Here is a 12935-nt window from a genome sequence, read left to right on the forward strand (position 1 = left end):
AGGTTTCAGAGAAAGCTGATCTACCAGACGCTGAACTGGAAGTGAGTGTCACTCTCTACTTTGCTACTGTTGTTGTTTTTCGTGTGGGTTTGTAGAGGTTTAAGATTTGTCGTTCTTTAACAGATTTCCCAAGGGGCTTCACGTGGAAACCATCGAAACAGAAAAGGTAAGAACAAGCGTTATTTCAGCCAATTTATGCCTTTTGTTTTTGTGTGGAATATATAAAATATTTATGCAAGTTCTGTATGGGTGTAGAAGGAGCGATACATCCAGGTCAGCAAAGTAGATGACGAGGAGAGGAAGAGGAGGGAACAGCAGAAACTGGAGAGAGAGCAGGTGAGTTTGGGTTTAAAATGTATATTAAATTGTATATCGACTATAATCATGGAGGAGTGTATTGAAATGTAGGAAAATGTACATTTGTCTTTGATTTTAAAGAGTAGTAGTTTTTGATCATATCTAATATTTTTGCCCCAACAGGAGGAGCTGAATGATGCTGTTGGCTTCTCCAGGGTCATCCATGCCATCTCTAAATCTGTGAGTCCATTAATACTCTAATTTCAAGTTTATCTGTTTGTTTTTTAAATATTTTTTGCTTTGAAAACTCTTACCTGTACCTCTAACTCAATTCATCTGACACACAGGGTAAACTTGTGGTTGGCCACAACATGCTGTTGGATGTGATGCACACCATCCACCAGTTTTACTGCCCTCTGCCTGAGGTACTTAACTCAAGATGAATATTTTAAATACGGAGCCTTTTTGGCTGCATTAAATGGCAGTTTATATCTAAGTAATGATATTATGAATTATTTGTGCCAATACTTTTTTTGCAGGATCTTCAAGACTTTAAAGAGGTCACAATGTGCGTTTTCCCAAGGTAATATTCTTCTCGTACTAAAGTTGTTTAATTGCCTTCACAGCAGATGCTTTGAGATTTCTGTGGGTTTTAAAAAAATAAATAAAAATGTATTGGTTTTGTATCCATTTGCAGACTTCTGGACACAAAGTTGATGGCTACCACTCAGCCTTTTAAGGTAAATGATCTTCAGTGCTAGAATACCAGATAAGGAAAATTTGATCATGATTAAAATAATCATTAGTCAGTCTTTCCAGGTTGAAAAAGCAGACTTTCCTTGATGCTCTGGTCACATTGTTACACATAGTTCAAGTGAAAGCAAAAAAGTGCTTAAACTGAAATGTATAATAATTCTCTGGAGCAGATCTCTCACCAACGTGTAGATAAACAGATGGGTGCTGATGGCGTTTTGTTTTTTTTTATGTTTCAGGAGATGATTACTAACACCTCTCTGGCAGAGTTGGAGAAACAGCTGAAGGAGAGCCCCTTCAAGTCACCACAAGTTGGTGAGTAAATGCACCAACATTTGTCTGAACCTCTCTCAACCTGCAAATTCCTGCTGACACTTTTTCTTCTTTGTGCTGTTCCTGTCAGAAACGGCAGAGGGGTTCCACAGTTACGACACAGCCCAGGAACAGCTCCACGAGGCTGGGTACGATGCCTACATCACTGGCCTCTGTTTCATCTCCATGGCCAACTACCTGGGTAACACAGAATCACACTTATTCTGTTTGCAAATTAGGAGAATTTCCAAATACGTTTTGTTTAACTTAAACACTGTCTTTACAGGCTCTTTCTTGACTCCACCCAAAGCATACATCTCGGCTCGCTCCAAACTCATCGAGCCATTCTTCAACAAGTAAGAGAAGCACTTAAATTTACTATTTGCTACTCTTTGATTTCTAGAAATCTTCCAAAAAATTAATAATGCTTATCTTCTCTGTTCTCCAGGCTTTTCCTGATGAGGATAATAGATATCCCCTACCTCAACATCACAGGACCAGATTGTGAGTAAGATAAGCAGCAGGAATACATGTCAGGATTATTGCATTGACTACATGCTTGGAAATATTGCCACATATAAAGGTTTATTTATTTTTTTTAAAGCTGTAGTTGATGAGTTTGGACCACTAGGGGGCTAAAAAACACCAAAAAAAGTCACAGGCCTGATAGAATATCAACTTAGCTCTGTATCTTAGCCTGCCAGGTGCTGTCATTTCTCAAACAGCTGCTTGTTAACTTCATCTTTGGCTTTGCTTTTGATTCTGTGTTAATGTGAAATATTCATTAATTAACATCTTGTAAATTACAGCTTCTGTTGCCGCTTCTCCACCTGACCTGTTGCTCCGTTTTCTGCTTGTCTCTTCTGTTCATACAGTGCAACCTAAAAGAGACCATGTCCTGTACGTCACCTTCCCAAAAGAATGGAAGACTAGTGACCTCTACCAGCTGTTTAGTGCCTTTGGTAAGACATGATCTTGCCTGATAAGTCTGCTTGCACACTGGTATGACCTGTTGTATATCACTCTTTCCTACTTCTATTATCCACTCAGGAAACATCCAGGTTTCATGGATAGACGACACATCAGCATTTGTGTCTCTAAGTCAAACAGACCAGGTGCAGATAGGTGAGTTTGACACAGCAGCTGAATACACGCACAAGCCTGGGCTCTATCATCTGCACAAAAAAACCACGGGTTTAATGTCTTCCACTCCTCACGCAGCTATGAACACCAGCCGCTATGCAGAGAGTTACAGGATCCAGACATATGCAGAGTACATCCAGGGTAAGCAGCAGGACAAGGAGAAGCTCGGCCAGACAGCCAAAACCTGGGGAGACGATGGCTGGGTCAAATCTCACTACACCTCCTCCACTACTTCTGGAAGTTTTGGATATCCAAGGTATACTTGTGCTAAAATACACTGTGCTTTCAACATACTGTAGGTCTGCACACTTTCTATTTATATTGATGGTATGTTTGGCCTATTTCTGTTCCAGGGGTTTGAGGAAACGCAGCATCAGTCCCGTTCAGGGAGAGCAGGGGACCGGAGAGGCTCTTACTACAGATGGCTGGAGTCACTACTCCTATCCGGATAGCACAGGCAGCAAGAAGATGAAAACTGATGGTGTGTAAACGCATGCGTGCATTAGCATCTTCTTGCTGCAGTGTGGTAACATGCAGCAGGTTTTCCATGGAAAAGTACTCTATTAGAGATTCAGTGTGCCCTGAGGAAGAGAGCAGGTGGTATTGTGAATTCATCACAACCAATTAACTAAATCCAGGAAGGCTGGGTAATTTGTTTAACATCAGATTTGATATTTTATTAATGCCCATCTGCTGGAATGGACAGATCAGATGCATTCCTGATTGACAACATTGTTTTCAAACACTTTTTTTCCATTTTAGTGAAAGAAGCACAGAGAAAACAGTGATTTCAGTGTTGCATATATTTAACCTCATTTAACCGTGAAAACCCTTCAACAAAAATCAATTTGGTGAATTCATTCCATTCCAAAGTCTTAGTTTTGAGTCTTAAATCATCACACTTTTTATAAAGTTGTGCTTTTTGTTGTCGGTTTTACATCATTATCCTTCATCAATTACCAGCTATTGGTCCTGTGTTGGAAGCATTTTTTTTTTTTTTGCCCATATGTCACTTTTAAGCTCTCATGCACTGGTTGTCGTTGTGTTTCCTAGACATAAGTGGACAGGCAAATGCAGAAGCTGTCGAGAGCAAGACCTCAGAAGGATGGTTAAAGACGGCGTAAGTAAAATGGTAGTGATCATTTAAACTGTCAGTTATCCTGTTGGCTGTGATTTTAAGTATCTTAAAGGTTTCTGTGTTCTGCAGAGATTCATCAGATTCTGCAGGGTTAAGTCCGATCCCTGATGAGGAGGAGGAGGAGGAAGAGGAAAGTTCTGAGGGCACAAATCCAGCCAATGATGCTGAAGGGACAGTCACCTGGCAACAAGCCACGAGGAAAGGTCAAAAGAACAAGAAAAAGAAGTCTAAAGGTGTGTTTGTCAGCTTATTAACCCTTTTGAATCTGCCTGAGACAGTTCAGTTTCTAAGTGCTCCTTTTTATAACTTCAGAGGTCTTCTTCAGTATCAGAAGTAATCCTTCGATTTATCTGTACAGACATGTTTAAATAATGTAGTGCAAACAGGGACTGCTAGTAGTTAATGCAGCATGACTTGCCATAATGCAGATATAATCAACAGGGCTAAGGCAAAGCTTACAGCTACCTCACTTCCTGTTTGGATTGTCTTACTAACAGTTTGTAACTACCCGGTGAACATGGTGAAGGTTTTAGCTGCTACACAGCCAGATATTTCCCTCAGGAGTTGGTAGAGACCAAAAACTTAAACTCACCAGGTGGCCATGTTGATGTTGCTCCATAACATGTTCACCAAATCAACCTATAAGCTTATGATATGTCAGTGTTAGGTAAGGTAGCTTTATTCTTTTGTCCCATCAGCGTGGTTCATATATTGAAGCAGCGTTGACACTCCTGTCTATACATTCCTACAGCCTACAGATATTTGATGTGTTGACAGTGAGACAGTTTGATAGTTTAACAGTTCACAAATCACTTTTTTTTTTTTTTTTTGGCTGTCCTAGAATATGTATACACGTATCTGGTGATCGTTTACTGCAGTGGCAAGTCGTAGTGACTCTGACAGCTGCATGAGTAGTTGGATTAATGTCAGTGGCTCCCAGTTAATGAACCATATATGGATGCCGAGCTTAGTGCTGTTTAAATTTTGCATATCAGTTGGACATTTGTTACAACAATGGCCAGAAATGAGGAATAGAGAAATGGACCACTTTACTGTCTGCCACATCTCAGGTGATATACTGTGTAATACTACCGTGCTTTCTAGCTACTATAATCACTGAAGAGTTGCATTTAATCATCACAGACCAGTTATCTTAGTAAAAAATGTATAAACCTGCCAGACAGCAGCACTTTGTGAAGTAAAGGCTTGTTTCATATTCAGTTTTTGAAAGTTTTCCACTACTGTTGGAGGAGCTGTTAACTGCACGTCTTCCCTGTTTCTAAGTAACATTACATAGAAAGGAAAGAGAGAAGTAGAGAATTGTTTTTTTGTTTTTTTAAAGTTGTTTAAATGTGCTGTAGAAATAAGCTTGTCTTAAAATGACGGCATTTCTGAGAGAGTAGTCTAACTTATCCTGAAAAACAAGCGTTATCCGACATGTAATTGTGCCAAAACAAAGAGAATGAAACTGAGGACAAAACAAAAGGTTAAATGTACCAGTTGGCAAGATTTCTGTATAACTTGCAAGGTTCTGTACATGTAGTTCCTTTTCTCATCGGTCTTCGTCTGTCCCTCTCGTGCAGATTCTGGATCTAAAACGTCACTGTTTGAGGTCCCAGAGGTCTGGTAGCGAGAGGTGAGGAGTGGAGAGGCCACTGTCCCACACTGAGCGGAGTCTCTTCGTAAGCGCTTCGGGCGCTCTCCAGTAAAGATGTATCACTGGGAGTGGTGCACGCCCTAAATTCATTCGTTCACTCAACAGCTGTGGATAACGTGTCCAGCGCTACCAGCCAAGCTACTTGACTGGACTATTGAAAGAGAGGACACAAGCCATAACGACAGCTGCCATATTTTGATCTTGTACCAGAGGAGCAGGCAACTCTTCCGGGTAAACACGCACACACACTAGAATCTTAAAATCTAAACTCCAGAAATATTATTTTATTCTCTCATGTGTTCAGACTGGAATCTGCTACCACAGCCATGCTATCACTGAAATCATTCATCAGTTTTAATGACGGTCACCTCCAAACAGTCTTATATTTTGAGTGTGTGTGTTTGTGCATGTGAGGGAGATTACATTTTCTCCAGTCTTCGTATCTCTGTGAATCCGTTTCATAATTTGTGAGATAAAATGCCACTTGACAGGACCTGTAGTTTACAATGTCTGGGTTATTTAGTATTTTAATGCAGTCAAATGTATTTTGCCATTTTAAGAAAAAAAAAAAAAAAGAAATCATTCTGTCAACTTCCCCAGTTTTATCAAACATATAAGCTTATCAATGATAATGTGATGTTTATTATTGGTGGCATTTCGATCCTTAATGAGAGGTGCTTGTTTTTTTTGTACAGAGTTGTTTTCTTTACCTTTTTTGTGTTTAATGTTTTGTAACTGTCAACCTGCAACAATGTCAAAAGTGTGTTTAAAATGCAAAAGGTGTAAACGTTAAGATGACGTATACGTTTTTGTATAAGATCTGTTTAAAAAAATCCTTAAATATTTCCTTGGAAAGGGAAACAATTAAAGAATGTTTCTTAGTATCTCCGTGTTTTTCCGTCTTTTCTGTTCTCAAACTCGCCCCAGTTGACTTTAGGGACATTCTTCACGTTGTAGTCGTTGCCCCTGTACATCGCAGGTGTGTTTTAACATTTAAATACTTTTACTTTCATGTTCTTATTTATAGATCTTAACTTTCTGGTAAAATGATAATATAAGGTGGTTAATAAATCTCAAACACATTTGTCTCCCACTGTGTTTTAAAAAAAATAATTTACTCTGCACATATTGATTTTTAATAAGTAACCAGGGCTCACTGGAAAGCAGTGTGATAGGATCCTTCTGAAATGGTGATGACCGCAGTATTTTAACGCTAATTGACACATTTATATTTAAATATTGAGCTATAAATGAATAACATGTATTCAAGTGAAATAATTCAGTAATCTCCATCCTGCTTGAAATGGCAGGACAGGACAGCTCTGATTGGTCGGCCACAAACCAACAAAAATCCCTAAAGCATTTTAGTAACGGTTACATTGTTATTAAAATTTACATTTCAAAGGACATTGGGACATGTCACAGGAGAAGCAGTGTGAAGAATAAAATTTAATGATGGATGAATTCCAATTAGCTGCTTCAGTTGTAGGATCCTGGCACTGTGCATACTGGCTCACTGGGACACTTAAATAACAGAGCTATCATTAATGCAACACCTGTGCTTTTTCTACTATGACTAATCAAAATGTGAGAGGCTTTTTTAAATTTGTTCTTAATGAAAGTCAATGACAAGACAGTTTGACAAAACGATTTTAATGTACAGTATCAAAAGTTAATCATCTTTGTTTAAACTGATCATTTTAACATTATACGTTCACTCAGCATGATGTTTGATATGGTCTGGCTCAGGGTTCAGTCACCTTGTGAAACTAACTTTCTTCCAGGAGAACAAATTGTATCTCAAAGACTTGCAAACTACACTTCAGTATGTGTTACAGAGTGACGACCATGATTGCACTCAACAAACCATTAACAGACAAGTAAAACCAAAAATTCCAACAACCATCATGCATTTTAGTGAGATGCAGTCAGATGTTTTTGTAGCTTTGATTATTTCCAGGCCACAAACATAATTTTACAAGTATCGGATTTGACTTAATCTTTTATATACACATTTGTGAAACAAAAGTGTATCATGCACACATAAAACTCTGGAAAAAATAAACAAGTATTGAGGTACTGGAAGTCTGAGGCACTTTTTAATTATTTGATTTATGTTTTCATCTTCATTGATGTCACTTGGTTGAAGAGACACACAAGCGCAGGCATCACTGGACATGGAGATATGTTGATATTGCAGGTTTATAATCCTTCCCATAGAGGACCAGATCACTGTTCTCCTCAAGAACCTTCCTTGACCTCCATAAGGCACAAACCAGGAATGTGGCCACGAGCGCTAGGGAAGAGAAGAGAAGGTTTAGAAATGTGTAACTTGGTAGCAGACTTTTCCCAGACACGGTCACAGAGTCCTCACCTGGTGTGTCCGAGCAGAACAACCACTGACAAGGTGCCGCCAGGGAGAGATCTGAAGAGCTTCTGCAGGCGACAGTCCAACTTCCTCATCATGACAACCATTTCCTGGTCCTACACACATTACATAGCGTCTTTATTACATGTGTTTAATAAATAAACTGTACCGGTCTGTAAAATCTAATCACAAATGGTACTAATAACTCATGCACTTTATAGCTTTCTCACAAACTGCTTGAGTTCCATCATAACTTTGCTATGTGTGTATACAGTTACCAGGACAAAGTTGACATCAAGGAAGAAAAATTAGCCCCACTAAGCCAGCTTAAATCTAAAAAGCTGCGCTTTCACTGAGATTTTAGTCTGGAGAAAATATTGTGAGAGTTAACCGAAACTGCCAGCTGAGAAAACAATCAGCGGACTGTGAAGCTCCCAAACAGCTGTCGTTCTTGGGTTTTCACACGCAACTGTTTAAAAGAACAGAGCAAAAAGCTACCAAGTGTACAAGACTATAATAATAGGTACACTAGTAGCCCCATGTGGCTATTACGCTCACAAGAACTAAGAACTAAGAAGAACATTTCTGGATGGATGAAAAAAGGAGAGAATTATTCTTCAGATCACGGGATGGCCATTATATAAATCATACTCAGCTCTACAGTCAGACTTTACTTAACTTTCATCAGGCTGTACTTTAAACTTAAAGCCAGCAGAGCATGCTAACAAGATGAATTTTATCATAGCATGTTTAATACTAGTGTGTAGTGTTTCGGCTTTCTGCAGAAAAAGACAGAAAAGCAAGGATTGGCTGAGAACGACAAATAGATGGGACTCATTTTCACTGGGACTGACTAATTTTTAAACAAAGAAAAACAAACAGTTGTGTCATCAGAATAATTTGAAACGTGCTATAGTCATATAAAAGTGCTGTGGCTTTAGGATGGGGTGACAACCAACTGGAGTCACTACAACCAGGGGCCAGATGTATCAACGTTGTGTACGCCCAAAAACTTTATTATTTTTCTGATGTTTGATAATGATGATTGAAATATTACCGCGACATGTGAGTGGTGCGGGCGCTACAAACAACCACAGCTGCATGTAATGGCAGCTGTTGTGTTGGAAAACCTCGCTGATGCAACACAGTCAGTTATCGATGTGCAAATGAATGATTCTGTGCACGCGTGGCTCTCTTTGTATTTGTGCATACACACAGTTTTGTCCAAATCTACACAGTTTTATGCACCTGGCCTCTTCACTTTACCTGAGAACTGGTGTGCATGTAGGTCCTCTCCTCATCCTCAGCTGCTCCCCTATCAGGATCCACAGTGGTGATTGGCGTTGTCATGGCAACCCATGAAGGTAAGTGGGGTGGAGTTACGGATGGACAGACGAGGTAGTTTTCTTTCCACAGGTCCTCAGTTGAGCTGACGGCTACGTGTTTGTGCTCCGATCTCTCAAACTCTGTCAACACAGAAACTCTGTATGAACTCCCACACAAACAGGACAACAAGGGATAATCAACAATACAGCCTTTAACTCACTTATGTGTGCATGTCTTGCACGTTTTCCAGGTTTGGCAGGCAGGACAATTCTCTCCACCATGCCAAAGCGAGCAAATGTCTCCCTGACTGTCTCCTCAGACAGTTTAGACTTTGAAGTGGTGGGCTGCAACCGTGTGCCATTTACTTTTAAGCTGTGCACTGTTCGCCTTTTTGAATCCAATGTGTGTCCGTTGACCTTTGCAGGAATTGGTATGCACTCAGCCATACTGGGGTTTAATTTAACAGCGTAGAGGTGACTGCTGTTGAGACTGTCACCCATCAAAGCATCAAGAGTCAAATCCAAGTCCAGCATCGACTCATTGACAGGCCTCTGGACCTTGAAAGGGCACACACAAGCAAACATATTGGAGATACAGCGGTCTACAAAAGTTTCCACTTAACTTTAACAAAAAGAAAAAGAAAAAGGGGAAGAGAGTTACCTTGATGGACTGTCCCTGCATATATAGTCCATTCAGAGTTTTTAAAGCCAACATAGCTCCCTCTAGCAGCTCAAACTCTACCTCTGCATGAACCTAGGGAACAAACAGAAAATATGATCTAATAAGATCAGTAAATCACATCCAAAGAAAGGCCCTCACGTTTCAGTTGTAGCAGTAATTATCACCATATCTTTAGTATTCGGCTGTCGATGTGTTAATCAGTGACATTAAAATAAAGGATCATAATGTGGGTGAGATATACCCTGATAGTGGAATTCAACATTTTGATTTTCCCAACCGGTCCGCAGCAACGAAATAGCTGCCTCACTTCCCTCTCAGAGAAACCTGCAGGAAACGGCCCGGCAAACACTACACACATATCTCGAAGGTTTGTACACACCTGCAGAACAAACACACATTAAGCAGTACGTTAAAATCACGCCAAGACACTTTAAATTGATCGTGTTCTGAAGAGATGCCTCACTCTCTGGTACAGCTGCTCCTGGTGAGGGAGGCACTTCTTCAGATGGTCTGAGAAGGAAGAAAACTGGAGCACTGAGAGGAAAGGACACTTGGTCTGTCTCCTGAAAGAGGCCAACACCTGACGGAGATCGGATAAAGGAACATAGGGAGAGGAAAAGAAAAGGAAAAAGTAAATATACAACAAACAGAAACATATATATTCTCCTCTAATATAATCAATAATAATCTCATGAACAAAAAGAGCAACTTCATCTTTCCTCTCTTTGTCAGTCCACTGTTCATTGTCAAATTAGGCATAAATGCCACTAAAGATTTTTCATCAAAACCAGATACCTGAAGAAATTCACAACCGAATGGAGACACGGATTCTAATATCTAACAAACAGGTAAACCAGCGACCCTTTATAAGGACTTGCACCACAACAGATGAATACATATTTTGTGGTTAAGTGTTTCATCAGATAAAGGTCAGGAGGCACCAGACAGACCCTGAGTCTCACCTCTTTGTCACAGCTGTGCCACTGCTGATTGGACAGATCCAGTGCGATGTCAGAACGCTTTCCTAAAAAGGTTACAGACCGGCCAAGTGTTTGTAGTATGTCAGCAAACCTGCACAAGGAATAAAGACGGCTGATTGGTTAAATGTGATGAGAGAAATAGGATTTGAATGCATTTGTTAACAATAGAAGCAGTGATGGAAGAAGCACTCAGATCCTTCACGTAAAGCAGCAACAAGAAACTTTCATTTTTTGATGATTGTGCGAGCCTCTGTATGCTTATGTAGGTCATATAGAGGCCTACATACTTGTGGTAGGTTTAAGTACAGTACCACACTGTGAAAACACTCAACTACGTAAAAGTCCTGCATTAGAAACCCTACTAAAAGTAAAATAATTTAAGTATTATCATTAAATTTTACTAGTGTCAAAGATAAAAGTAGTAATTCTGCGTAACTGTAGTGAGATTTAAAGAATACAAAGAGTTGTACAGATTGTATAACGTATTGTACCTGTGACTTGGTGTGGGTGCAGGTGCACAGTCAGTGGACTCCTCCTCCTCTATTGTATATCCCCACAGCTCCTCCAAATGAAGTTCTACAACCTGACAGTGAGAATAAACAGTAAATCTTCTATAAACTGTGTGCGTGTGTGTGTGTCTGTGTGTCAGAAAGCAATGTGTTACCTGGCGAGGTCCTGTTTTAATAAAGTACTGGGCCAGCTCCAGGGCTGCCACAGCATCCTCAATGGGATTATGACCTTTCTTCTCTTCAGTTTGTATTTGCCTCCTGGGATATAAGTGGAAAATGTAATTATTAGCCGTGGTGGGTGAGAGACGCAGGGAGACGCAGAGAGAGAGAGAGGGAGACAACTTACTTAAGCACTGTCTCGGCCAGGACCTTAAGTTTAAACCGCTGTCCAAACTCTCTCCTGTACAGCAGTGAGGTGTCGATTACATGCTGGTGGATGAGCTGCAGGGAGGACACAAACACAATACAGTCAGAAATTCAACTTTATATAGAAAAACTGCGTCCGTGTTTGAAGAGAGCCTCTCCAAACTGAAATATCTATCTATAATATATATCTATAAAATGTTACTCCTTCTAAATGATAGCTGGCATTAAGAGGATAAAATTACTTGTTTACTACAGTAGCCATTTTCAAATCTTACAATCTTAAAATATTGCCAATAAAACATTTTCCACATTGTTGACACAAAGTTCCACTTCTATTTTAAAGTTGATTAAAAAAGGTTTTCAATTAAACCTCCACAGAAATAAACAAACAAAAAACTGCATTTACTGCACTCGATGATTTTAGATTTAGATTGATTGTCCCAGAGGGAAATTAGTTTTCACAGCCAGTACAACAAAGAAGCACTCAGATATAGACAATCATGAGTACTGGATGTGTGATAGTGTCTGTGGTTCATGGCGGAAAGATTAGGCGTGGGAGGGCAGGTAATTTTGGAGGCAGTATGATGCTGGTATGTTTGTTTTTGTTGGAGATACATGGTGTAGAAGCAGGGAAAACAGTACAGCAGGATGGGTTAAATTATACTTTTGTAAGGCAACAACAAGTCCTGTTATTTCCTAGGTTGTTTTTTTTTAGATGTAAATTACTGGGGTACATTTGAGTACAGCACAGCATTTGAGAAAAGTTAAACAGTTTGAACATTTCAGACTGTTATTATAAAAAGAAATACAATGGCAGATACATTGACAGTATGGGCAGACAGCACAAACAGATACAAAGCTTCACCTGCCCTCAGCTTCACAACACATTCAAACAACCACAAAAAACAAAAAGAAAGCCCAACTCAGATCTCAGCCATGTTCTGATCATTATGTTGTTGAAATCAAAATGTCAGTGGTAACTCACTTTCAAAGCCAAGAGGTCGTTGTTAAGTGAATGTCCCACCAGAACTGCGTCTCTCGGCAACAACGTCTGGAGCTTCACTTGAACGTCCCGCAGGGTGGTTGTGATTGGTCGCAACATCGCTGCGGTTATACCAGAAAACCTGACAGAAGGCAAGAAAAATGTATTTATCAAAATTACACCAGTATATGTGTGTGTGTGTGTGTGTGTGTGCGTGTGTGCGTGTGTGTGTGCGTACCTGGTGAGGTATGTGTGTGCGTGTGTGTGTGCGTACCTGGTGAGGTAGTCGAGGATTCGGTTCTGAGGTTTCACCAGCTCGTCCAGCACACAGCTCCTTTCACTATCCACCACAGAAACACGAGCCAGCTCGTATCCCTTTTCTGTTAGACACTGAAGCACAACATTAACACACAGATTAACTGT

At 40.0% G+C, this 12935-nt stretch overlaps 2 protein-coding genes across 3 annotated transcripts in view; one reads left to right on the forward strand and one right to left on the reverse strand.

Annotated features, from left to right (window-relative positions):
- The window catches only part of parn (poly(A)-specific ribonuclease (deadenylation nuclease)), a gene marked incomplete in the record, with an annotated part of 9517 nt that extends 3333 nt beyond the window's left edge, over positions 1 to 6184 (forward strand). Inside the window, 18 exon segments of the mRNA XM_035660632.1 lie at positions 3 to 41; positions 124 to 166; positions 256 to 336; positions 481 to 537; positions 645 to 722; positions 837 to 880; positions 995 to 1037; positions 1290 to 1365; positions 1454 to 1564; positions 1649 to 1718; positions 1811 to 1866; positions 2238 to 2324; positions 2413 to 2487; positions 2584 to 2761; positions 2859 to 2986; positions 3559 to 3625; positions 3713 to 3876; positions 5227 to 6184. Of these exon segments, the coding sequence (XP_035516525.1) occupies positions 3 to 41; positions 124 to 166; positions 256 to 336; positions 481 to 537; positions 645 to 722; positions 837 to 880; positions 995 to 1037; positions 1290 to 1365; positions 1454 to 1564; positions 1649 to 1718; positions 1811 to 1866; positions 2238 to 2324; positions 2413 to 2487; positions 2584 to 2761; positions 2859 to 2986; positions 3559 to 3625; positions 3713 to 3876; positions 5227 to 5273 (1444 nt within the window).
- Positions 6185 to 6937: 753 nt separating this feature from the next.
- LOC118327618 (RNA exonuclease 5-like) overlaps positions 6938 to 12935 on the reverse strand; it is a 9223-nt gene continuing 3225 nt past the window's right edge. The window contains exons 7-19 of one of the 2 annotated variants that reach the window (XM_035661040.1): positions 12787 to 12902; positions 12516 to 12654; positions 11511 to 11605; positions 11320 to 11422; positions 11147 to 11238; positions 10638 to 10746; positions 10139 to 10255; positions 9917 to 10054; positions 9655 to 9747; positions 9215 to 9551; positions 8935 to 9134; positions 7675 to 7784; positions 6938 to 7596 (exon numbers count right to left, since the gene is read on the reverse strand). In XM_035661040.1, the coding sequence (XP_035516933.1) occupies positions 7542 to 7596; positions 7675 to 7784; positions 8935 to 9134; positions 9215 to 9551; positions 9655 to 9747; positions 9917 to 10054; positions 10139 to 10255; positions 10638 to 10746; positions 11147 to 11238; positions 11320 to 11422; positions 11511 to 11605; positions 12516 to 12654; positions 12787 to 12902 (1704 nt within the window). In that variant the 3' untranslated portion in view covers positions 6938 to 7541. The remainder of the gene's footprint in view (positions 7597 to 7674; positions 7785 to 8934; positions 9135 to 9214; positions 9552 to 9654; positions 9748 to 9916; positions 10055 to 10138; positions 10256 to 10637; positions 10747 to 11146; positions 11239 to 11319; positions 11423 to 11510; positions 11606 to 12515; positions 12655 to 12786; positions 12903 to 12935) is intronic. The other variant, XM_035661038.1, reaches the window with a different exon arrangement.

Source organism: Morone saxatilis, unplaced genomic scaffold (genome assembly GCF_004916995.1).
Source record: "Morone saxatilis isolate NCDOM2014 unplaced genomic scaffold, NCSU_SB_2.0 Contig17, whole genome shotgun sequence".
In the NCBI taxonomy this organism is placed as follows: Eukaryota; Metazoa; Chordata; class Actinopteri; family Moronidae; genus Morone; species Morone saxatilis.